Source organism: Magnolia sinica, chromosome 9 (assembly GCF_029962835.1).
Source record: "Magnolia sinica isolate HGM2019 chromosome 9, MsV1, whole genome shotgun sequence".
Lineage (NCBI taxonomy): Eukaryota > Viridiplantae > Streptophyta > Magnoliopsida > Magnoliales > Magnoliaceae > Magnolia > Magnolia sinica.
Window position 1 is genome coordinate 5,916,134 of NC_080581.1, and position 27,137 is coordinate 5,943,270.

Genomic DNA, 27,137 nt, shown 5'->3' on the forward strand with positions numbered 1-27,137 from the left:
GCTTATCTTTGTTTTTCTTGAGCCTATAGGTTTTGATATGATGCCCAGGCTTTCCACAGTTGTAGCAGTTTCCTTTTTTCTTGAATTGACTGTTTGCATTCTTCTTTTTGAGCCTGCATTCATTTGCATAATGTCCAGGTTTGCCACAGTTATGATAGTTGCCCTTTTTCTTATTATTTGCCCGACTTGATTCCACAAGATTCGCCTTTGAATCTATCTCATTTTTATTTTCTTTTTGGTCTCTGATTCTATTGGCCTCCTCTATTCGTATGTGTACGATAGTGGTTTCCAAAGAAACACCGTTCTTTTTATGTTTCATTCTATTCTTATATTCTTTCCAGGAGGGCGGTAACTTTTCTATTAATGCTCCTGACAGAAACACTTCATCCAACTTAATTCCTTCTGTTGATAGTTCATGAACTAGACTTTGAAAATCATGAATCTGATTTGTGACAGGTATATCGTCTGTCATTTCATAATGAAGGAAATTGGCAATTGCATGTTTCTTAGCGCCTGCATCTTCTAATATGTATTTCTTTTCCAAAGCAGTCCATATGTCTTTGGCAGACACGTAAGAAGCATACACGTCATATAGTTCGTTGGATAAAGAGTTTAGAATATAATTTTTACAATTATTTTCATCATTATTCAATTTGATTTCTTGGATCTATAGTAAATGATTCGAGATAAAATGTATGAAACTTTCGGGGTGGTCAGAGCGACATCGGTTTCTGTTTCCACCGTTTAAATGATTGTCAGTGAACGGTTCGATTTTGGCTAACTCGGTAGAAGCATTAATTATTATTGTAGCCATAGTCTATGTAATTCAACAATTCGATTTCAAGATTGTTGGAATATTTAGTTGAATTAAATAGACTATTAAAAATCGAGAACCAAAAAGGAAAATAATTTTGAGAAAGAAGAACTTATTGAATGAGTCGAGGCGTGGTGAGTCACTTGGCTTGAAATCGAATTTGCTCCCCTTGGCAGCGTCCCAAGTGCAACAGTTTCAGAGCAATCGACCTCAGGATACAACGACTATGACCGGTCCCAGCGGTGCACTCACTGTACACGGGCTCGAACCACTTGCAGTTTAATCCGAAAGTGCTGAGTTGACTCAGCGATGAACTCAGCAGAAAATGCTTAAAACCGAATATCAGAGCGTGTTTTATAAGAGAAGGATTTTTCATCCATTTGAAACTGGAATCGGATGTCTTTTTATAGACTCCGAAGTGGTGCATAAGCACCCTTTTCAAAAGGTTAGGTCCGTTGGGTTTAAACCCAACCGAGGCGACCAACCGGAAGGGACGCATCTCTCTGGTTTAAAACGAAAAGGCGCAAGTGCGAGTACACTCCCGCATATACAGTCCTGCGAGTACCCAAACACACCCACGCGAGTATACACACACCGCACCCGCACCCGCGCCCAGCCCAGCCCAGCCCGTCGCGCACACGGACTCGGACACGGACTCGGCTCGGCTCGGCTTGGCGCGCGCGCGCGTGTGTGGTCAATGGCATAGATTAGAGCTATTGGCATAGCCCCCCCACAGGACCAAATTCACATGCCCCCTGAAAGGGGCTCAAGCCCTAAGCAAAAATACTATCTTATATACAAGATAGTTAACTTTGTGAAATCCGATGTGGGACAAAACTCCAAACTCAAAAGTACTACAATTTCAAAAATGGAGGGAAATTACCGAAAATTTAAAAATTTCAAATTTTACTACTATTTTAAAACAAAATATAACATTTATCTCCTTTAATGTCCATCCAAACAGCCCTTAAATGATATATATATATAAAGTATGTTAAACAAAAACTCAAAATAGTAAGTATCTGAAATGAAATCCAACACTAAGATTTTAATAACATATTCTGTCCAAAGGTCAGAAGTGTCCTCACACTAACCAAGTCACGTGTGTAAATTGATATTCCATAAATCGATGTACTGTCCATCCAACTTGCACCACTGGCCCATTTGATGAGGGGTTCAGTCTACTTTCTGGCTAATATCACGGCACCAGATGGCCCACCTAATGAACGACTGCATCTCTCAGTGTGTGCAGCGAGCAGACACTGCGAGTACAAATGCGCGAATAGCCATGGCCTTTTTGAACCATTTAATGAGCGGGTTGCGCGCTTTCAATGCGCCGGTACTCCATCAATTTCAGGAGCACGCATCTTTGTAACCGACAAAACTGCAAATCGTTGCCGTCTAACTACCCTCCGAAAGAGCTCGTTCTGCTCATGTCACTACTCATGCCTCGCCACATGGGGCCCATTGTGGAGGTGGCCAGATAATCAAAACCACCAACTTCCTGCGCGCGGTTTAGGTATTATTACCCCCGGATGTTCGGAGCTCGGGACAGGCGGAGGCTTCGAGGGCCAGCGTGATGTATGAATTCTATCCACACTGTCCATACATTTTTAAATATCATTTTAAGTTATGATCCCAAAAATAACGAAGATCCGAGGATCAAATAGATCACACGGTGGGGATTAAATTCCTACCGTTGAAAAATTCATAGGGTCCACAGAAGTTTTGGATTAAGATGATATTTGTTTTTTCACTTCATCAAGGTGTATACGACCATATCAACAGGTTGGATGGAAAATAAACGACACGGTGGACCGTAAGAAGGTTTCAATGGTTGGTGTCCTTAGCAATGCTGATTCCTGTGGTGTGGTCCACTTGAGACTTGGATCTACTAATTTTTGTTCCAGTAGTATAAAATGACACGAAAAGTTGATGGACGGTGTGGATAAAATTAATACATCACGGTGGACCCTCAGTGGCCCTAGGAGCCTCCGCATGACCCGAGCTCCGAACATGCGGGGTAGCACATAATCCGCGCCACAAGTTTCACGGTGATACCCTGAATAGGCCACGGCTGAAAAAAATTACACTGAATGGATGATTCTAACCATTGATAATCAACAGTCAGGATCATCCTCTGAGCATGATTTTAGGCCATTCAAAAACCACCCAGAAGATGGACGGTCCCGATCATCTAGACATCTCTGATAGTTGGCCGCAGATCAAAACGTGCGGATGACCCTGAGTGACCACATAATCAAAACGAACTCCAAACCCTCCAAAATACTCATGACGTGGGCGTAACCGTCCATTGCTAAATGTGCGTGCATACGTGCGAAAAAGGCCTCACCTGTATATATTTCAATCGATCTTACACCGTTCAAAAGACAACGAGAGCTTCCCAGCTTCCTCACAGAAGATCGGAGCGCATGCAAAAGGAAGCACGAGCCGGTTGGTGCAACTGCAATGGCCAGAGTCGCTTGTATCCAACACTTCAGGTTTCTCAGGTGGGTGGGCCACACACATTGAAACTGAGCTGGTTTCACTCCTGGGCCCAGATGTTGAGATGGTCCGATGATCAGAACCGTACATGTCTTGGCTGCGATCCACTACAAGCTACGGTGAGAAACACAGCATGTATGACTTTGACCACCGTTCCGAATAGTTAAACGTGGATAGTTGAATATAAAATTTCAATGACTCACATTCAACTCAATAAATCAATGGTCTAGATCATCATTTCAGTGGGATTATCGGATCATATGCCAAGACATTTCTAGTCATTGGACCATCTCTGCATGTGGCCCATTTAGCATGGGGACACCCAATCGATGAGGCCCACCAACGAATGGGCCATTGCCCAATGTTCTACGTAAATGGAATGATGAACAGGCTAACTATACGTTGGACGATCGGAACCGTAGATTGGGCATTACGGTGAACGAGCCACGGTTTGAGATTCTCATCAATTTTTCACAAGGTGATTCTGACCATTGATTGGTAGAATTCAAGAGGACGGTTGAAAGCAAAGATAGTCAACTGTCCTCACTCAACTTGAAAAGGTCCACCAGCCAACGATTGTGATCAATCAGCGACGATGGTTTAGATCGTGGCCTATAGATGGGCTTATCCAACGGATGGATGAATCAAATCATCCAACATGGATGCATGTGGGCCCCACACATCTCAACACTTGGCTTCTTTTCTTGTTTTTCAGGGCAGTTGCGTGGAAAGGTTACCACAGCGAAAGCTCGATCTGCGGGTCGAAAGAAGTGGCGCATAGAGAGAGAGGCGGATCGGAGAGGTTCGACTGCCACGTGGATAGTCCCGGCAGACAGACGTGGGTCCCACATCAACGGACAGGATTTTACTATCCGAAGGGCCACGAGAAGATCATGGACGACGTACTAATCGAAGCTGCTAACAAGTGCATGGAAATTCATCCTTTCTCTTGTAGCAAAGATGCGCGCGCTCTCTCCTCTGACTAACAACGTACTTGGAGCTTATACATTGTATCTCGGTGTATCTTCGAAAGCTACTGAACGGGAAAAGCTCTTATACTCTGGCAATGTGTAATGGATGCTACACAGGCACTTATATTTAACATATAAATTGCATATGGGGCATACAGTTCATTCAAGATAAACTGTCCAAATCATGGTCCCAAATGTATCATAGACTAAAAATTGTGGCCACTTGATTATCTGGGACCAGGGGACACTTATTCTACGGTTAAGAATGAAACATATACATATTGGATGGACCTGTTTCAGCAAGCAAGTGCCCAATAATCAGTGGCTAGGATTTTTCAACTAATCTGATTTTGGCAGCGTGGTCCCCCAACTTAGTTTTGGGATGGTCTGATTTTTGGGGACGCAGCTTGGGTGGATCTAGTTCCGGGACTTTGGGGCCTAGTGTGATATATTTGTTTTATATTCACGCTGTCCATCCATTTTGCCACTTAATTTTAGTGCATTAGCTAAAAAAATAAAGTAGATCCAGAGGATACATTGATGATTGAATACTCACCATTGAAAACTTACTAGGGCCAACCCTAATGTTTACTTTCCATCAAACCTGTTGATAAGGTCACAATGACCTAAATAAAGGAAAACATATATATCAACTTAGATCCAAAACTTTTGTGCCCTAAAGAAGATTTTAATGGTGGGAGTTTGATGTAGAGCAGGTCGCAGACAGTTTTATGGCCAAGATGGACCAGAAAAGGCCCGGTCGACGACGGAAGTGATCCGGACCGTCGGACTTTAGATCAGGCGTATCTCACATTCTGGAATGATTTATCGGGTGTAAAATATATGATTTTGGGATAGAACGAGCTACTTTAGCCAACCAAACCCGCTATGCCGGCTTGCGCAAGCCAAATTTACGAAATACTCCTGAATTGATGGTCGTTTCCCTATTTTAATTTCGTTTTTACTATAAATAGTAAGTTTTAGTTTGATTATAACTCTTCATCCGTTGGGTTATAGGAATTGCGCCCAACGTGAAAAGAGCTAAGGATAATTAGGAAAACGGTTTGGTGAAGCCAAATAGAACACTCACTATTTTTTGCCGAAAACCTTGCACACTAGTAGACATCACAGCCGCCTATAAATAGTGTGTTTATTATTTATAGTAAGTTGCGAATTCTAGGAGTTTAGTTGTAGTTTGCTTCTGATTTCTCTCTCATTGCTTGGTATTCCTATTTAAAGGATTGTGAACTCGTTTATTTGATTCATTAATTGATTTCAAATTCATTAGAGTTTATTTATATTTTCTTGCTTTCTTTCCTCGTGGATTTGAGAAGTCTATGTGAGGAGTCCAGAGAAGCTCCGTGGATTTGGAGTAGTTATCCTTGAGGAAGACGGTGATCAACCTCATCACGTTCATCCATGCGTCAGAGTTCCATCACTGCGGTTTCCTAAGGTGTGTGATGTGGTCCACTTAAGATTTGAATCTTCTTCAGCCTAAAAATGAACCAGAAAAACTGATGGACGGTATGGATATAAAACACATGCATCATGGTGGGCCCCCACAGTCCTTGAACCAAGGAGCTGGGATTAGACAATTTGGAAGTCTTTTTTTGATGGGTGGCTCCATCCTATCTTGTGCCTATAGTGCGGCCCACATGAATATGAATTGGACTGCCTTTTGGGATCCAATGAGAATACGATGAAGCCACATGATGAGCCGATTGCATGGCATGCACACACCACGGCCGCCTCGCGCGTTCGTCAGAGAAAGACAGTTTACCACGCACTGCTGACCTCTCCATGTGTTGGCGTTGCAAAGTCTACGTGCCTCACCATGATTTATGTGTTTTATCACGTCCACCAATTCATTTTAATATATCATTTCAGTGCATAAACCAAAAAATAAATTAGATCCAAATCTTAAGCAAACTACATTATAGAATGCGAAACTGACAATAACACTCATGTTCACAAACCTAAATGAAGGAAAATAACAAAAATCATATTGATATAAAACTACATGAATCCTGAGAAGTTTCAATAATTAGCATTCAATCCTTGTTACTTTCTATAGTGTGTTCCACTTTAACTAACTCATTTTTGAGGAAGATATTGGTGTAGAATTGTCATAGATACATTCCTAGCATGGTTGTGCCAAAAGGAGTGGACCGTAAATAGACCATAACTTTTAGTATGAGTATCGTTACAGGGCGCACAACCTATCAATCTTTACTAAAATGGGTTATCCGAGATGAACTGACCCACAAAATGAGTCGCATTTGTCGATTTTGTCAGAAACGTGTACTTTTGACTCAAAAACAAATTTTTAGGAAAAAAATCATTATTTTTAGTAACTCCAAATTTCCAATAATTTTATATTTTTAGAGTTTATTTTCTTATTTTTTAAAAATAACTTGTAATTATGCTAGTCCTCTTATAACGAAAAGGTTATTTGAAATTTTTATTTTTAGAAATTAGCTTTAGGAGAGTTTTATTATAATTATAAATTTTAATAGTTAGAATTTTCATGAATACAAATTCTATTTTCTTGTTTTTCTTTTGTAGTTTTTTTTTTTCTCGTGGTTTTGAGAAGTTTATAAAAAGAGTCCAGAAAGTATAGTTGTCTTTGAGGAAGACTAGGACCAACCTCATCGCATTTATTCCTGGACGTCAGATACCCTGGGAAACGGATGGCTAGAGTGGATATAACACATACATCATGGTGGGGGTAGACGTAACTTTGACAGGTAAATACCCCATGGTAGTCGGTGCAATCTACTACATGGTTTGGCCGGTGAACTCACTCTGGGCTGGTGTCAAAGCTGTGGCCCACCATGACATACGTGTTTTCATTACAGCGTACACTTATTTTGCCACTTATTCTAGGCATAAGCCCAAAAAATGAGGCAAATGCAAGACTGAAATGTGAGAATTAGATCCTTGCCTTGAAAACTTTTGAGGGTTACAAAAGTTTTGGATCATAAAAATGATACTTGCATTTTCCCTTTATTTAGGTAATTCAAACCTTATGAATACGTTCGGTGATAGATAAACATCAACTGTAGGCCTTAAGATGGTTTCAACATTAGAATTGTTTTTTGGCATTTTCTAATTGAACTTTGGACATGCTTAAATTTTAGATTCATAACTTAAGGGCCTGTTTGGTCAGTGATATTAAGTTGTATTAAATGGATTTGCATTACTAATTCAACTTTGAAATTTAGAATGACATGTTTAGAAGGAGTGTAAGGTGAGATTAAAATTAACTTTGTAAGCTTTGGAAAATGAGCCTTCGGTTGAAAAGTGTGAGATGGGATTACTAATCCTAGATATCATGGATTTTTGCTCCATCTTAGTTCAAAAATGCAATTTGAAAGTAAATCCTGTGATTTATTTTCTAATGCATACATTCTAAATATAGTATTTAAAAACATGCCATAAACCTGATCTAGGGATAGTACCTTACGCATGCATTTATAGTAACTTTTACAATTCCATCCACCTGATTCCCACCTAATGGCTGGCCACACAGGCCCTGAATGATCTAAAAAATTGGATGAACGGTGTAAATAAAAACACATACAACGGGGTGAACTCACATTGGTTTGACAGCGTGTTTGGGTCAGCGGGCAAACCACGTGCATTACAGGAATCCTCCGTGAATCGCAAGGACATTTTCGTCAATCAAAAAGGAAAACCGCGGCATTCAGTAATTCTTGTTGATTTTTTGGACGCCCACGCCCGCCTCGCGGGTCTTTCGCTTGCGATTCCTAGCATTAAAACGATGCTAGAGCATGGAAATCCATATTCATTCACGCTCTAAATTATGCACGGAATATATCTTCATCAATCAAAACCATTCAAATCGTATATGGGTTATAACAACGAAAAGTGGACCAAAAAATAATAATCATATCCTCTTTTCATATACTTTAACATTTTAATCACAGCTGTCCATCTTTTGGCTCCGATTGAATAATATTTCACGTATTTTATTGGTGTATGACCCATCTATGGGAAACATACTATTGGAATGATTCTAATCGTAGTCACCATATTCCACGTGTACAACGCCGTATGCATGCATAGGGATGGCAGTACTCTGCCGGAGTATCTATGTTTTTTTTTTTCCTCTACTCTTTCCTTCACACAAAGCGCGGCTTCAGCAGCAGCAGCGGCGGACGCAGAAGCAGAAGCAAGGGCTCGAAAGCCACGGCCCACCTTTCCTTTGATCGAGCGGCCGTGGTTTCTCGAACGCACGGAAACTCCTACTCTCGTCTCCACCCATCTCTGTAAGCGATCCCATTCTCTATTTTCTCCCATCCTTTCTTTTTCAACGTTCTATTTATGCCACTGTATCTGGTTTCTCTGTATGCTAAAAAATCCCAATCAATCCCGTCCGTCGATTTCTTTTAGGTCAGTATCCGATCTTCCGTTAATACATCTCAGCCGTCGATGGAGGATAGATGTATTGCTAGTTTTTGCTTACTTTGCTCTCAGTTGAGAAGATAATCGCCAGTTGTTTCTAGTTGCTGTTAGGGTTTTCAATGGGCCGGCCCAGTCTGAAGGCCCATGGGCTTGGCTGACATTCCTGGGATTCGGGTCCACTTGGCCCGGACCCGGTGGATGGATGGGCTAGGCTTGGACTTAGAATCGGTAGATTATTATTATTATTTTTTTTAAATCGAGGCCTGGCACAGGCATTGTTAGTGGCCGATTTACGGATACCGTTGACGGGGTGGGCCTCGATTTATGGCCCACGCGGCAGTCGCAAGCAAATCTGAGGCCAGGATAATAAATGCTCTGCTCACGTGCCCAATTGATAAGCGAGCCTTATTCCAACTACAGTGAGAAATCTCGTTCTCGGCAATTTGTCGGCTCATAACATTTCTCAGGAAATTTTCAAATTTTGAGTTATTCTCGGGATATTATTGGGAAAATCTTGCTGAACATAAAAATATTTAGACACTTATTGTAAATTAATAAATATATTTAAAAATTAAATATACATTTATATAACAAACCATAATATTGTGATAAAAACATAATATTTTAAAATCAGAATATTTTGAAAATCTCGCGATAATATTGGTTAGTGTATTTTTGCAATATTATTGCAGAATTTTAAAATCTTGCTGATATTTTTTAGGCTAATCCCAACTAATTGGGGTCGACTACATGAATCTTGTTTTGGCATTCTACTCTATTAAGGACCATATCCTTAGTTAAACTATAGGTTATTGACCCTCTTCTTACTGCCTCTACCTATATTCCTATGCCCTTTTATGCCTTACCTTTATCCTTTTAGAGTCTTCAACTTAATGAACCAACTCACTCTTAATTGGTGCAATTCTTGGTCTTTGTTACACATGGCCTTACTCTGATAGTCTACTTTCCCTTATTTTATACCTATTGGTGCTGCTCTTAATTTCCTACAAATGCATTCATTATTAATTATACCCTTCTTTGCTTTACCATTCATCCATCTCAACATTCTCGTTTCAGCTACACCATCCTATGAACATATTGTTCCTTAGCAAGCCAACATTTTGTCCCATAAAGCATGGGTGGTCATATGACTATCCTATAAAATTTCCTCTTACAGTTTGATTAGTATGCAACGATCACATAAACTACAAGGTCACATCTCCACTTCATCCACCCAGCTTGAATTCTATAATTAACATCTTTCTCAATCTCTCCACTCTCATGATTTTTTTTTGGAAGGCAGTCAAATTTTATTCATTGGCCCACATGCAAAAGAATGCAAAGAACTCAAACCGAGCAAAAAAACCCAACACCCTACAAAGACATGACCCCCCAAAACCCCAAAGATAAGCAGCCCACCCCGACATAGCTATCTTTGCTCTTTCAAAACCTCCAAAGCCAACATGCTCTAATTCTGAAAGCATCGGCTATTTTGCTCACCCCAATTATACCAAAAACCAGCCAAAAATGGTAATCTCCACTTCTTAGTTCCTCCTCCCAGACTTTCCCTGTTCCAAGTGAGGAAAAAGGCCTCTATTGTCCCTGGCAATACCCAAGAGACGTCAAAGAGAGCAAAGAAGTCCTCCCACACTGATCGAGCAAACAGACAATAGAGGAATAGATGATCAACAGATTCAGTCTACCAAGATATCGAAAATGGTCATTTTGGGTACTTTTTGGTCGTCGGTCTTTGCTAATTCCTCGTTTGCACTCTTATTGTTACTAAAATTGCATTACATATCCTGTGCTTTAGCTTGACTAATTTTAAAACCTTTAGATTCTAAAGCATCCCTCAATAGATCTAGCTTTACGTTTACCCTCTTCCTCATGTCGTCAATCAAAACTATGTCATCTGCGAACAAAATACACCATGGGACCTCTTCTTGTAAATTCCTTGTTAACTCGTTGATAACCAATGCAAAAAGACATAGGCTTGATGCTGACCCGCCTATTGTAATTGGAAACTCACTCGCTCTACTAGTGGTCCTCACATTTGCTCCCGCTCCCTTATACATATCCTTAATCATATTAATATATCCTTTTAAGACTCATTTGTTTCCCGTCACCCACTAGATTAACTCCCTAGAAACTTTTTTTTTTTGAAAAGGTGAAAAATTTTATTGCACAAGACCAAAAGGCCAAAAGAATAACAAAAAAAGAAGCAAAAGAAAACAGGGGAAATTACAGATCAGCCCAACATTCACGAAAATGATTTGCCCCAATTGGCCATACTTCGGAAGCCCATTCCTTAATGAAGTCTTTTACTAGTGATCCCAATTGCTTCGGTGCTCTCTTACTAGCTCTCCAGAAACTGCATCGTATGCTTTCAATAAATAAAGAATATGTCGAGATATCCCCCCCCCTCAAAAAAAAAGAAGAAGAAGAAGAAGAAGAAGAAGAAGAAGAAGAAGAAGAAGAAAAAGAAAAAAAAAGAAGAAAAAGAAAAAGAAGTCGAGATCCTTCCTTCCGCCTCTCCCTATATTTCTCCATAAGGCTTGTTTCACAGTTGACTTAGAAACTACTAATAGGGACTCCCTGGCACACTCTAGTTTTTACTTTGTTTAATTATTGTAGGCCACGTGGTCCAACTTTTTGTTCTTTTGCTAGGTTTTTTGATTTCTTTGAGGGAGCAATTGCTGCTCACTGTAATATTCATACAAGCTGATGTTTCTTGAAATATTTATTATGTGATTTGCTGTTTTGTTAACTGATATTTGTTAGCTTCAACTCGTACTAATTGGTTCTGATTAGAGCTATCTTTCAAAAAATATTTATTATGTGATTTGGGTCCTTACTCTTACTCCAGTGGTAAGACTCTTAGGAGTTTCAACACTTGGTTGAGGGTTCGAGTACCCATAGATGGTGAATCTCACCGTGGCGTGAGTGTGTGGTGGTGTGTGCGTGTGTAAAATTTTTTAAAAAAGAAAAAAGTATTGTATATTTATTAATAAATTATTATTTACCATAAAAAATTATTTATTTATTTTTGTATGAAACTAATGCGGGGGGCATTTTCACATGGGGCTCAAGTGGGGTGGCCTGTGGGATGCAAGGGCACACTCGGGGTGGGCGGCCCGTGTGAGGTGGGTGGCTCGTGTGAAGTGGAACCCATGTGAAGTGGAGCCCACAAGGGGGGGTCGGCCGAGGTCCTAACCCATGGGATGTGGGGCCTGGGCTATGAGATAAAGGGATTGATTCACCATGCTCTATCAGTTCGAGCTTTTAGAGCAAGTTGTGTCAGAGCGGGAAGTCTCGTGTTCGAGACTTTTCACCAGCGGTGATTAATGCAAGTGCATTTTCACACTGGGCTCGAGTGGGGTGGCCTGTGGGATGTAGAGGCACACTCGGGGTGGGCGGCCTGTGTGAGGTGGGTGGCTCGTGTGAAGCGGAACTCATGTGAAGTGGGGCCCACGAGGGAGGTTCGGCTAAGGTCCTAACCCATGAGATGTGGGGCCTGGGCTATGAGATAAAGGGATTGATTCGCCATGTTCTATCAGTTCGAACTTTTAGAGCAAGTGGTTAATTGTCCTGCATAAAAAACTGTACCCCTTATGTCGGTTTTTGGACCTTGTCTTGCCATATACTATAGGACATTTTGACACTTGCACCCGTGCCACTGTTCAGGTAACACTCCTTTCATCAAGTAGCAATGTGTACTGATGCTTACCTGTGTGTTGCTTTCATGAGATTTTGTTTGTCCATGTATCCCTACTGGTGTTGTACACTTTTACTTGACCTTCCTGATTGCATGTGTATTTGGCACACATGATCTGCCATAGAGGCTGTCCATATCATGGATCCATTGTGGATAGAGCGTGGCCTAAATTTCACACTGAGTGGAGAATGTTAATCACCTAATCTCACTTGTTGACTATGGATTATTGCCCATTTCATTCTCACCTAATCTCACTTGTTGACTATGGCTATCAATTGGAAGAATAGGATCTTTCAACTAGTTTGAGTTTGGGCTATGCTTCATCTATGCTTATGAACAGGACAATCTGGATTGATGTGTACATATGCTGTGTGCATGGGTGATGAGACAGTATGACTTAAATAACAGTGGTAAACTGTCCAAAATAGAGCTAAGACATTATCAGTGAAAATATTGCTTTCATCACTGTCTGGAATACAGCTACAACATATTTGTGTTGTCTAATCCCCTATCTATTTATTCTGCACTGTATTTTTGTACCCCAATGGACTGCTCACCGAAGTTTTATCGTTGTTTTATGCTTTATTTCTGTTTAGGAAATACCCAATGCTCAGTCAAGCTTTTATTCTTCCCAACAAACCATACATGTGGGGCCGTGGGTCCACTTTCTGGTGATCTCAACAGTCATCTGCAGGGCCCCATGGTGGATGGGAGATGCCTCCAAAATCTCTCCCATCACTCTTAGGTGATTCTGACCGTCGTTATTGGCCCATTGAATGCATATTGGTAGTAGCTGTCCATTTTAATCAGATGGCTAGGTTCATCTGGCCCATCCCCTGACGGGCACACCAGATCAATTGGCTTACTTTACCTCAATGAAGTCAGTTCAGCTTTGCAGCATTAAGCAGACAAGTGCATGCATATAAATCTTTGAACAGAATCTATAAATTTTCATCATGAATCCGAACAGTATAGTTGGAAACCTTGATGTTAAAGCATCATATATAGACAATACCATGGCTCTCTCGCAAACCATAAATTATGGTCTGTATGACTTTGGCATGCTACATGGTGTTTAGAAATCTGATTACCTGAGGCATAGTTTTATCCACACACACACACACACACACACGTGCGTACATGTACTTGCGTGCACACTATATGCTGCGTCTTCTTCAAAAAATATAGCTTGTGTACTGATGACTCCACTGGCAAATACAGGTAATCTTATTTGGGTTAGAGATGGGCAGCGGACCAGCACCATTCTCAGAGATTGGGAAGAAAGTGAAAGGTAACTAACCAGATTTTCATTTATTCTTGAAATGCTTTGAGATAATTTTATCTATACATTCAAGACGTTAAACTGTGGTTCTGATGGTGGAATCTTTCTTGTTGCCAATATATCTTATATATTTTGCCAATATTTCTGATGTACATATCTTACCTCTCAACACACACACACACACACACACACACAATCCACCTTATACATTCCATATCCTTCTTATATTACAATGTTTGAAAAGTTTTTTTTTTTTTTTTTTCCATTCTTGAAAACAGATAACTCTTATCCATATTTGAGAATGTCAAAAAAATCTCCAATAATTTTCAAAAAAATTCTAGTAGGATATGTTTGAATATAATCCTATTACATTAGATTCAAAAAATATTTGAGAATGTCAATAAAAGTTTCATTTGATTTGTTCTCCAGTCCTGTATATATTTTCAATCAGTTAAATGGTTAGTAGAAAGGAAATTTTCACTCGAGGTGATACCAATTGTGCACGCAGCACTTTTATTATGCATGCATATCCTTCTTATATTACAATGTTTGATTTTTTTTATTTTATTTTTCATTCTTAGGAACAGATAACTCTTATCCATATTTGAGAATGTCAAAAAAATCTCCAATAATTTTCAAAAAAAATTCTAGTAGGATATGTTTGAATATAATCCCATTACATTAGATTCAAAAAATATTTGAGAATGTCAATAAAAGTTTCATTTGATTTGTTCTCCGGTCCTATATTTATTTTCAATCAGTTAAATGGTTAATAGAAAGGAAATTTTCTCAACTCGAGGTGATACCAATTGTGCTCGCAGCACTTTTATCATGTATGCGATCCGTTCCTGAACCACAATTGGTTGTTGGCTTTACCTATTAGTCACTTTGCAGGCATGGTGGGGTTTACATACGTGTATTGCCTAGTTTGATTTGTGGGCATTGATCCTCAATTAAATCCTTTTGGGTGTGGCAAAGGTTCATACCATCTAGGGCTGTGATTTGATTGGGGTTTGGGTCGGGTCCTATAGTACCTGTACCTGCACTGACCAGGTTCAGGTTCTGCTGTGTCAAGAACATTTTGGGGCTGGGTTTCATTTTTGAAGACATGGACCTGGATCCTATCAGGTTCAGGTACCCATCTGGTCTTTGGATCTAGGTTTAAAGTCAAATAAGAGCATTTATACATTCTGATTGACCCAGCAGACGGATTAGATTGCGTGCACATTTGTCACTTTGACACATGTATGAGTGTGTAAACAGGCTCTCTTACATGCGTGTGGCTTAGAAGACCTATTTTGTTGCTAGAATAATCAATATATATTTTATCTATAATATTAATATTAAAACTAATTGGACTTGACCCTGACCTAACCCAATTTTAACTGGGTCCAAGTTTGTATCTGACCTGGACCTGGCTATACCTGAATTTAACCAGGTCCAAAAAGTTGAGACCTGAACCTGACCCGATTTCTTAATGGGTCCAAAAAAGAGAGGGCCTGGACCTGTTAAAATTGGGTTGGGTCTATTGGGTACCCGCAAGTCTGGGTGCCTATTGACAGCCCCACTACCATCCAGGCTACCCATCCATGATTTGTGCAAGAGGAGGTCCAAAACGGATCCAGCAGATGGCTGATCCACAGTACAAGAAAATGGGACATCCAATTGGTTGATGGGAAACCAATCGAATGGCCCAAACAGCGGCCCAGTTCATTTGTGGGGCCCACAAGACCAATTAGATGGCATTTCTGTGGTCTGATTGAGCTGTGCTGCCCACAGGTCGAATCATCTGAATTTTTAATCTGACCATGGGGCCCCACCTAGTTGCCAGGCCACATGGTTAAGCATCTCACCTTTAGTAGCAATTGGCTTCCTTAAAAAAAATAGTTTAGCTAGCTAGATTCTGCTTAAAATATGAAGTGAGGTGTGCAGAGGCCTGCATATGCAAGTCCATATGTATGGCTCTAGACATGGTTATTTTCATTGAATGAAGTTTGCTTTGAGTTTTTCTTCAAGTTTCTAGTTCTGGAAGAGCTAATTCTTCTTCTCTTCTAGGAGTTTGCTAGAAGGCTGTCCAGTCCTCTTTCTAGTCGTTATTTATCACTGCATCTTTGATGTCGGATAATCACCTAGAATCTGGTACATATTCTAGTTCAATTTTGGGTTTCAAGCTCCAAGCTACATCAGATGCCCAAATCTGAGCAGCAGATGGTACATTGAACGAGGGTTTGGTAATTAGGGTTTTTAGGTCTTAGGAATTGGGACATGGGTTAATGGTTAAGAGGAAGGGAGATATTATGGGTCAATTTCAACTAATCATGCATAATGGCCAACTTGTAGTAATTAAATTGTCACCACAAGCTAATCGATGAATGATGCATAATAGGTGGATAGTCAAAGCTTTAAAAAGTAGTCAAGATGGAAACACAGATTAAGGTCGAAAGGAAAAAAAGAAAAAGAAAAACCTGGGACTGGGAGTGGATAAGTATGTCTCCCATAAGGGTAAAATGAGTTTGAGTTGTGGACTATAACATGAAAAACCAATCACAGTTGACGGATGATCAAACCGTGTCAATGACCGGTTGAAGCTGATTGAAGGGTTGGGAATGAAGTTGATTAGCAATAGATTCTCTTTGTTTTCTATAATTTGAATTGTTTCAAGAAGTTCGGTAGCACTACTGATATTATCATATTCTCAGGCTTATGGTGTTCGCCAAATTGCTACATTTTCATGTGACTTGATCTAGCTATTCTGATATTAGTTTCCCTGTCTTTATATTCCAAGTCTCTGTTTCCATCTAAAAAATGGTTACATCCATGCAGATCTTCTGACAAAAGACTACAATTTCGATCAGAAGTTCACTCTGATGATGTCTCATGTTGGTGGGCTGGTAACTTCTGCTCCTGCTTTAAGGACAATCAATTTTAGAATGCTTTCTCTTGATAAAAACATAATGTCTAAAGCAAGTCCTTCAAAACCGCAAGATGGGCTAGGATCACTCTTGGGGAAGGCCCAAAAGGACGTGGGGGGAGGTAGTAATAAAAGACTCGATGACCTATGGTTTAACTGAGGATAATGTCCTCGATTGAGTGAAATGGCGGAATGGGATTCACGTAGCCAACCCCAAGTATTTGGGATAAGGCTCATATGATGACGACAACCTTGGGGTCACTCTTGGTGCAAATAATCAAACGTGCATGGTTGTAGGAACATACAATGTTTGGTATTTCATCTTATATGTAATGCATGCCTAAGTTATTTTGATCATCTATGCTCAAGTGCATGTGTGTACACATGCTGTGGATTTGCACGTTGGAAGCACAACCTCCAAAAGTTTCACTTTGCAGTGTTTTCAATACCCTTACCATATGATCTTGCAGTTACGTTTATACTTGCCTTGTGTTGCTTGGGTGCGAATTCTGTATATCTGTACCTGTAAAATGATGCGGAAATCAAAATCGAAAATCATAATCATGCTAGATACCAAAGGAGAACTACTGGTCAATGTTGTTAAAGAGAACTTGGAGGCAGGTTTTCTGTATTAGTGAAATTAGAGGCTGATTTTCTTCTTCAACTTCTTTTAACTTAGTTCCTAGAGAGCTTAACTCCCTTGGCTGATGTTTTGGCCCGAGGTGGAGTAAGACAATCTTTTTATATTGGAGATGCCTTAGTGGAAAATTTTTCTTCTTTCTTTTTAATGAATTCATTGTAATTGAAAAGGAGGATTCTTGAATGGCAAAGGGAGTTGTGGAAGGGGAAGCAGAAGTGGAGGCTTTTCTGCTGGAGTTTCAGGACAGATTTAGAGGGAGGTGCGATTAATAAGGAAGAGAAGAAGGAGAGGGCTGATATATCTCTTGAATATGTCAATCGCCTTAAAGAAGATAAAATGGAGGCAGTGTTCATGGGCAATGTGGTTAATAGAAGGGGATAAAAATACTAAAAATTTTCATGGAATTGCTAGCATGCAAGCCAGGTAAAATAAATTTCTTAGCATGGTGGTGGATGGTAGGAGGATTGATGATAAGACCTAGTTGTGCAAGTAAATTGTTTAGTTAAAAAAAAAAAACTGTTGTTAGATGAGGCCCCGATTGGACAATCTTTCCTTTAGTTAATTTTTGTTGGTGGAAGCTCATAATCTTGAAAAACCTTTTTCCGTGGAAGAGATTAAAATGGCAGCTGACACGTCAGGCAAGGGCAAAGCTCCAGGTCCTGATGGTTTCCCGATGGCCTTCTATCAGGTCTTCTAGGATGTAGTGAGAGGCGATGCGATCAATTTCGTACAGGAGTTTTGGGAGAGTGGTCAAACTTTGTCAGAAATGGGAGCAACATTTTGCGTTGATTTTGAAGGTTGAAGATGCTGAGAGTTGGTGGAACGTTAGGCCTATCAATCTTATTTGGTAGCCCTTACAAGATCTTGGAAAAAAATTTGGCTTTTAGATTTCGGGCGGTGCTTATGAATATAATTTTAGAATCCCAAGGAGATTTCGAAGCGGGGGGGCAAATTGGATGGTGCCTTGATTGTAAATGAGCGTGCCAATTCCTGACATAGAAACAAGAAGAAGGGCATCGCATACAAGCTCAATATTGGGAAGGCGTATGGTCATGTTTGTTGGGATTTTCTGGACTATATGTTGGGGAGGTTGGGATGCGGCCAAAGTTGGAGGAAGTGGATTCAAGAATGCATTCACTCAACAAAGTTCTCTGTGCTTGTAAATGGGATAGGAAGGAAGTTTGTGGACAACGGTGATAGCTAGCAAATACGGTATAAGCGATGGGGATCGATGGGTGAAAGGATCATCTATGCATGGGGCGTCGGGTATGTGGAAAAGGAGTTTTTGGGTTAAGAGAGAAATTTAAGTTAGGGACATGCTTTTCTAGTGGTGATGGAAGGCGAATAAGATTATGGGAGGATGTTTGGCTAGGGAAGAGACCCCTTCGGAAAGTCTTTCCAAGACTTGCTTGTTTGGCCCCGGACATGGGCACATTTCTAGATCGTTACTTTTCCCCCTTTGGTAGCACGATTATGTGTGGCCCTCCTTTTTTAAGAAGCATGATGGATGAGGAGGTAGACGAGTTTACATGGCTTTTGAAATGCATTCATGGGTTTACGCCCACCTAGGGAAGTAAAGACTCAATGGTTTGTCACCCGGAGAAATCTGGCTGCTTTATGGTTTGCTCCTTCTACAATTTATTCTGTAACTCCTAAGAGGAAACTAGCATGGGATTCCTCCCTTTCATATGGTCCTACGAGGCTCCTCCCAAGGCTGCAGTGTTTGCTTGGTTGGTCGGGAGGAATTGGGTCCTAAAGATTTACAACTTCAGAAAAGATTGATGGTGTTGCCTAATTGTTGCGTAACGTGTATGCGGAAACGGAGATGGTTTATCACTTATTTATTCATTGCTCCTTCTCTTAGGTTGTGTGGAATAGTCTTGGTTGCTCTAGGAGTGTTGTGGGTCACACCAGGAACCCTTGCAAGCTTTTTCTATGCATGGCATGGAGGAAGGAACGAGGAGGAGGTTGGCTAGAGGCTAGTCCTTTTGGTGGTTCTCTGGGCTATGTGGGGAGAACATAACAATCTGAGCTTCCTGAACAAATGTGGCTCAGTCGAGGATGTGTATAAAGAGCTAGGTTCAATGTAATTAGTTGGCTTCTTGTAGAATGGATTTTGGCCAAAAAGATTGGCCTTTGGCTTTTGGTTTTAAGTTGTATTCACTCTTTTGGAGCATTTGCTCCTATTCAATAAATTCATCACCTTTAAAAAAATCGATATTTTCAGGCCTTGAGGGGTCTAAGGTAGGGAGACCTGCTTTCCCCCTTCATTTTCATCGTCACAACTGAAGCTTTGAACAAGATGCTGGAATAGGCCAAGATGCAGGTTTGATTAGTGGGTTCAAGGTGGGGAATGCCAGTCTTCAGATTTTACACCGTCAGTTTACCGATGACACGCTTCTCTTTTGCGATGCAAATGTAGTCAAGGTGGACGACTTAAGGAAGATCGTGCGATGCTTCAAGGTTGTTTGGCTTAAAGGTGAATATTCAAAAGGGCCAGATGCTGGGGGTTTGCATTTCGAAGGAGGTGGAATATTTAGTGAAGGTGTTTGGTTGTCAGGCAGGTTCTCTTCCATTGACGTAACTTGGGTTCCCATTGTGTATTGGCAAGCTTGCTAAACACCAATGGGATAGGATTATCGAGAGGGTGGAGGGTGGAGAGGAAGTTGTCCAAGTGGAAGTGCCATTATCTCTCGTTGGGCGTGAGGATCACCTTGATCAAGACGACTCTGTTAAGCCTTCTGATATATTATGTCTCTTTTCAAGTGCCCAACAGGTGTTGGTTGGTCGGATGTTGGAAAAAGGCCAGGAAGCAAATCTCATTAGTGAGTTTAAGGTGAAGAATGAAAATTTGATGATTTCCCATTTCTAGTTTGCCGACGATACTGTCTTATTCTGTGATGCGAGTGATGGCATGGTGTACAACCTAAAAAAGATCATCAGATTCATCAAATTTGGGAGGGAATCAGTTTCATGGTTGGCAATGGAGACAAGGTGCGGTTTTAGGAGGATATTTGGGTAGGAGACAAAACACTTTTGGAGGTTTTTCTGAGATTGGCAAATCTAACAATGGAGAAAAACATTACCATTTCCCAATGCTATTCTGTGAATGGCGCTGAGATTATTTTGATGCCCCCATGTTGAAGGAACCTTTCGGAAGAGGGGCTTGAGGACTTTCTGAAGCTCCAGGACCTTCTTTAGAGTTGCTCACCTATTGTGGGAAAGCAGGATGGTGTGGAGTAAGGGAAAAATCAGGCAGCTTCTCAGTTCTATCCTTTTATTTTGTGCTCCAGCTGTCAGTTCCATGGGAGATGTGCTTTCATATCTTTTGTTTGGGCTTACGTTGCCCCCCCAAAAGTGGCAGCCTTTGCTTGGCTTGTGGGAAGGAAAAGGGTTTTGACTGTGGACTACCTGCTGAAAAGATCTATGATGCTACCAAATATTTGTGTGATGTGCTACGAAGACGTGGAAACAGTGGACCTACTTTTCCAACATTGAAGGTACCAAAAGATATGGACTGCACTTACTAAGCAAATTTCATATCTAGTGGACGATGCCGAAGTCTATAAGGGAACAACTTTTGGCTTGGCACAGAGTGGGCTCAAGAAGATTGGAGGCTGTGCTGGAGATTGGCGTTACTGGGCTGTTCTTCGGACATTCTGGTGGTGGAGAGAAAAGGGAGATGTTTCTGAAATAAGCATCCGCTGGTAAAAGAGGTGCTGGCCAAGACCAAGTTCCTAGCGGTGGAATGGGCTTCTCAAATTAGGATCAAGGAAAAGTGTAATTTTCTTTTATTTTAGCCTTGTTTTGTCTTTGTTTTGCTGCTTTGGGGCTATCTTGGCGCTTGCTATTACTTTTCAAAAAAAAAAAAAAAAAAAGGAAAAGAAAAAGGAAAAAAGAAATTGACTTGTTGACCAAGTGTATAGAAGCAGCCATTTTAAAAGATATGCATACATCCTAGTTGAGAGTTTTTTTTTTTTTTCCTTCCCTTTTTCTTTTTCTTTTTATAGGTAACCTGGGCTAGAACCAGAGATGTCGATACATGCCCGTCTACATTGAGCTATGGGCTCAAACGCCTAAGTGTATTAGTTTAAGTATAACACAATTGGAAATACAGGTTTCCTAAAATAAGCTTACAGCAAAAGCAACGCTGCTATATTTTCTATTATTTACCCCTGTTTTCTGTTCTGAACTTAAGAATTTTCCATTTCCATACTCCTATTCTTTCCCTCTGCTAACTCTTGTGAAATCATATGGCAGGGGCTCACAACTACTGGAGTGAAGAAGGATCAACTTTTCATTGGCGACATAAGTACACTGTACAAGAGTGGTAATACCACAGTCCACGTCAAAGTTGATACTGATTCTAACGTAAGGGAGGAGATCCTGTTTCAACGATTTTTTTGTCTTTTCTATTCAAAATATGCTACTTGCAGGTGTGCATCTCCTAGCACGAAACAGAAAACCTATCGAGATGTTGGCCCTTCATCAGGTGGGAAGCATGGTAAACTGGCCCAAGGAAAACTCAATCCAGTCCACTCATCGTGCGGGCCACATGTGTGTGTTGAATGTGGGCAGTTGGTTATCCTGTTTTCGAAGCCCTTCTTTCCTGTACATGCGTGCCCATTTTATGAGCAAACCCACCTGATCTTTGGGCTAGAGGTTACAGCAAATTCACTGTGGGGCTCTCTTGATAAACATCTCTTATCTTGTACGTTGGCATTTCGCAGGGCGTTTGTGTTCAGCATTTGCAGATTCGCATCTGCAAGTTGCGTTACTCTTTCTGCCCATCTCTTTGAATATTCCCAGCATTCTACCATATGAGCATGCATCCATGCATGTACTTGGACATTCACACATGTAACGTGAGAAATGCTTGATTAAATACACACATTTATGGGATGTGCTCCTGTGTTTGTTTAAACTCACTAGCCTCAGATGATAAGTCATATTTATTGACAGGTCTCCACAACTGTGATGGTAAATGAAATTTTCCCATCTATGAAGACTGCGCTCAGCTTCAAAATACCCGACCACAAGTCTGGCAAGGTCAGTACGTCATTTACTTGTTATGAGAAAAACACAGAAAAATGGTGCATATATATATCCGTGAATAATGTGTCTGGTGCTTGAGAAGCAGTAAATATGATGTCGATATTCACCAAGGCTAATTATTTTGATTTTTGATTAATTACTATTTTTTTGATGGGTTATAGGATCCTTGACCCGAGGATATGCGCATCATACTTAGGTTTTCCATTTGTACAAGTGGGTCCAATGTCTCAATGATCCAGACTGTTAGTGATAAGGTCCCGTGGAGTGTGGATAGGCTATGCTCGTGAAAAACTCCCAGGCTGGGAAGTTCCTAGCCACCAGCCTTTTGGCCTTAAAATTTTATTTTATTTATTTATTTTAAATTTCTTTGTTTCTTTTATTTATTTATTTATGAGTTGAATGTGGATATTTGCTGTATTTCAAGAGTTTACCAATGGCCTGGATCACTGAACCATGGGCCTGCTTGTACATATAATAAGAACTGAATCCTATTTTTCCTCCCTTTTTTGGTAATAGGTCTACAATCTATCTATGAAAAAAAGGCTACAATCAATTTTTATTTTTTATTTTTGGAAAGGTTATGGTTTTATTGACAAAGGCCAAAACAACCAAAAACGTTACAAAGAAGCCTACAAAATGTAAGAAAGATCACAATCGTCTAGGACAATTGAGATCGAAGCCCATTCCATTACATCCAACTTAGCACGCCTAAACACTTCCAATGCTGCCCCACAAAGATTGCAGAAGCACCGGTTGTTCCTCTCCCCCATAAGGCCCAAAAAAGGGCCATTAGTACCATCCTCTATGATCTGCTTCCTATCCCGACCCTGCCCCCATGCTACAATGATAACAAAAAGACAACAATCGTTCCAAATGTGAAATAGATTTCTGATTCATTGCCCTGTTCGGTACCCCAGCTGGATGTGCAGTACCTTCATTACCATGCAACTATTAATTCCAGCATCGAATTGACACCCGCTCCTCTGCTAGAGCTCGCGGCGTCCATTGGCAGCAAGGAGCTTAGTCTTGGTGGTGAGGTCGGATTCAATACTGCTTCAGCCTCTTTCACCAAGTGCAATGCTGGGATTGACTTAAACAAGCAGGATTTCTCCGCTTCCCTTATACTGTATGTTGTGACCAACTCCCTCATTACTTTTCATTTGTGTGATCTTTTCATCCTCTTAGCATACTGATATTGATTTATGAATATTCATGAAAATTTCAAAATGCCCCATTTAAGTTCACAAGTATTAAATGACCAAACTGTCCGATGATTGCCAATGAATGCTGAAAAAAAATTCTCCACTGCCTTACCTGTCTTTTCTATTGTTCTGTTCTCATTTGCATTTTCAATGTGGGAAATACTGTTTTACTCTGCAGATGTTTTAGACATGCTATGGCTACCTATAACTCGTTACATCTGCCAAGGCTTTTAGATCTGAACCATTCATCTGCTGCATCCACCATCTGCCGTGGTTTAAAAATCATGCTACTCCAGTCATCAGGTCGGCAATGCATGTAGAAAAAACGGTCAGGTCAAAGTAATCCAATCACTTGTCCAAATTCAATGCAAACAAATGGCCAACCTGACAAGTAATTTGGCCCAATTTTTATGCCACATCACACATGGTGGCCTCCCTGATGAATGGTCCCGGACGCACAGAAACATCCCTCGAATTTTTTATTTTTATTTATTTTTATTTTGGATTAGCTTGTCAGTACACACGCCACTGTCAGTACACTCCACTGTTAGCCACTCGCACTAGGGAATCGATACCAAGACCTCAATGTTGAAACGAGGGTATCATCACTCAGTCTACCACTTGAGCTATGGATCAGGGTGTAGAAACATCCCTCATTCGCATGCGTGGAGATGAGGATTTGAAATCCTACTTCTGTGCGTAGCTGGAGCAGGGCTGATTTTATGAGCAATGTTCTTGTGAGCTAGAACGCAGTTTACTGCATTTCTAGCATTTTGTTGAACTATGTTTCTTTTAAAACACACCTTGGTTCATAAGGTAGAGGTTCCCTACCTGCAATCACCCCTCTGGCATGCATTTTACACATAGCAATGAGCCAATCTTGCATGTGTATAGTCCATCTGGCAGCTGCATAATGTTGATTGTGACCACGGACAAGATTTTTTGAACTGTCCGTTTTCCTGTAAAAAGATGGACTCTGTGTGTGTGTGTGTGTGTGCATGTGCGTGTGTGTGTGTGTGTGTGTGCATGTGCGTGTGTGTGAGGCCATCTTCATGAAGGAGTGCAACTTATGCATTGGTTGGATGGCCTATTCATGTGCCCGGTTGGCAGGGGTGTGCATGTGGGGATAGTGGACCTCCACAAAGTGATTGTTTACAACTAAAAAGTTTGCAGTGTTTGGCTTGTTGTTTCAAATAATTACTGCGGAAATTTTCCTTCTTATGGCGAAACTGCATTTTTTTTATAAGCAGGGGAGATAAAGGAGAGACATTGAAGGCTTCTTATATTCACATGGTGGACCCCATCAACGGCACTGCTGTCGCTGCCGAAATGACCCACCGGTTCACCACATACGAGAACAGCTTCACCATTGGAGGCTCCCAAGTTCTCGATCCTCTCACCTTGGTGAAAGCTCGGCTCAGCCACAATGGAAAGGTTGCGATGCTCTGTCAGCGTGAGTGGCGGCCCAAGTCGCTGGTAACCCTTTCAGCAGAATTTGATCCCAAGGCGGTAAATGGCCCCCCCAGGTTTGGATTCGCATTAGCTCTCAAGCCTTAAAAAATGGTGGGGCAGTCCCTTGTTTCTTCTATTTTTGAGTACCTGTCCTTATATTCCATCGGAAAACGATTTTTTTGACCTGCATCGGTTTCAATCTATCTGGATTCTTTCAGTGAAAGCATTAGAACTGATTGAGAAGGAATTGAAATTAGAAGGAAATCCAATAGCAAGAAATACAGATACTACTTGCTTGCTCTTCTTTAATTTCTTTCACATTTTCTGGCGCGCACACACAAAAAGTTGAAACCTTGATATTGTGTTTTACGGTAATTGGAAAATCAACCTGAATTGCTTTTTGCAATTTTCTCAGCTCTCTTAGGATATTTGAATATGGGTTCCTTGCTACCTTCCGGTGGTGTCAGGAATGGCCAAACCTTTCAATTGAGCCCTGTTTGGAAAGGTGTAAAATCATGGAAAATAGTACGAATTACCCTGAATGTGAAAATTTCCTCTATTTGAGAAAAAAAAAGGAGGAAAATGGATTCCCTTTTCCTACCTTTTTCTCATGAAAGTGATATAATCATATTCCTCTTCCTCACTTTTCTTTGAGCCTTTTGTTTCTGTTCGACTGTTAACTTTTTAACATTCTCATGGAAAACATCACTCCAGACCAAACCACCAACATGTCTGCATTTTGGATTCTTGCAATTTAGACGTGCATTGCTTGCGCTCTCATGAGTTTTGGATCGGTCTGATTTTTGTAACTTCCTTTCATCTTTGGTGATCCACACCTAACGAACCGGTCTGCTGAAAGATATCACGGTGGCTGCATTCTATGGTTGGCATCCTGTCCTTACTGTTCGCTCTTGTGTGGCCCACCTGAGTTGTGGATCTGGCTGATTTTGGCCCCAGGGCTGCATCAAGGAGTGCTAATAATGGATGGTGTGAATTTCACATGTACAACATGGTGGGTCCCGAAGAGCTTGGGTGTTTAACAGGTGTGCTGTGGAGGATTCTGGTTTTAAGCATAATTTTTGGATGGATGGTCGAATGCAATGAAGCAACGGATGCCTGTTATGTTCACACAACGAGCCTTACCTGGTTTTGTGCGGACACGATTGCACGGACCTGTAGTTACTGAAACGTATATGTGATATCCTATCCGTCTATCATTTGTGCAAGGTCGTGCGAGGACGTGAGCCCAAAAACAATGCTGATCCAAAACTCAAGTGGGCCACACCAAAAGGAAAAGTGGGGATTTGGATACCTACAATTGAAGCCTTCTTGTGGGCCATTGAATTGTTGGATCAGGCTGATATTTGATTTTCCCTTCATCCTGGTGGGAATGACACAGAGGACCGGGTTGGATGGTGTATAAACATCACGGCGTCCATCGGAAAGGTTTCAATGGTAGGCGTCCCCTCCCCACTGTTCCGTCTGGTGTGGCCCACTTGAGTTTTGGATCGCCTCGATCTTAAGGCTACCGTCCACACACTATATGGTTGAAGTGATGGACGGATTGGATGTTACATGTTATTGTGCTGGCCCCCCACCAGCTTTGTGCTGAACAGGGTCTCTCCAAGGATAATTGCGTCGATTTGCTCGCGGATTGCGTACTACCCCCGCCCGTCCCTATCTCCGAACGGGCAGTTCTGTGGGCGGGCCTACCGTGATGTATCTGTACATCCAAACCGTCAATCCCTTTTCTCAGATTATTTTAAGGCATGAATACAAAAATGAGGCAGATCCAACGATAAAGTGGATCACACCAACTAATAATCTTGGTTGCATTAAAATGCACAAAGCATTAAATGTCACTTGCATTAAATGCAAGAGTCACCTGTGGTGTGGTCCATTTGATCGTTGGATCTGCCTCATTTTTGTTTTGATGCCTTAAAATAATCCGAGAAAAGAGATAGACGGTTTGGATGTACAGATACATAACTGTAGGCCTGCTACAGAACTGCCCGTTCGGAGCTAGGGACGGGCGGGGGTAGTACGCAATCCGCGTCCAGACTGCACATGACATCTCATCCAACACAGAAAGCAATGGGACGACCAACAGTAACGATAGGTATCTGCCGGGGCACCTAAGTTTTAACCTGCAGTGATCTCCA

At 41.0% G+C, this 27,137-nt stretch overlaps 2 protein-coding genes across 2 annotated transcripts; both read left to right on the forward strand.

Annotated features, from left to right (window-relative positions):
- Positions 1-3,241: 3,241 nt before the first annotated feature.
- On the forward strand, positions 3,242-4,465 carry LOC131256114 (uncharacterized). The gene is made up of 2 exons (XM_058257163.1): positions 3,242-3,324; positions 4,035-4,465. The coding sequence occupies exons 1-2, from the start codon at positions 3,284-3,286 to the stop codon at positions 4,303-4,305; spliced, it is 312 nt and encodes a 103-aa protein (XP_058113146.1). The 5' UTR covers positions 3,242-3,283; the 3' UTR covers positions 4,306-4,465.
- A 3,981-nt stretch (positions 4,466-8,446) lies between these two features.
- On the forward strand, positions 8,447-25,284 carry LOC131256753 (mitochondrial outer membrane protein porin 6). The gene is made up of 7 exons (XM_058257785.1): positions 8,447-8,582; positions 13,655-13,724; positions 16,539-16,606; positions 21,527-21,637; positions 22,229-22,315; positions 23,239-23,447; positions 24,774-25,284. Exons 2-7 carry the CDS (start codon positions 13,676-13,678, stop codon positions 25,078-25,080), a joined length of 831 nt encoding a protein of 276 aa, XP_058113768.1. The 5' UTR covers positions 8,447-8,582; positions 13,655-13,675; the 3' UTR covers positions 25,081-25,284.
- Positions 25,285-27,137: the final 1,853 nt, after the last annotated feature.

Coding starts and splice junctions, on each gene's coding strand:
- LOC131256114 (XM_058257163.1), top strand. CDS start 3,284: ATGGCCAGAGTCGCTTGTATCCAACACTTCAGGTTTCTCAG. Junction 3,325..4,034: donor CAACACTTCAGGTTTCTCAG/GTGGGTGGGCCA, acceptor CTTGTTTTTCAG/GGCAGTTGCGTGGAAAGGTT.
- LOC131256753 (XM_058257785.1), top strand. CDS start 13,676: ATGGGCAGCGGACCAGCACCATTCTCAGAGATTGGGAAGAAAGTGAAA. Junction 21,638..22,228: donor AAGTTGATACTGATTCTAAC/GTAAGGGAGGAG, acceptor ATTTATTGACAG/GTCTCCACAACTGTGATGGT. Junction 23,448..24,773: donor TTCTCCGCTTCCCTTATACT/GTATGTTGTGAC, acceptor TTTTATAAGCAG/GGGAGATAAAGGAGAGACAT.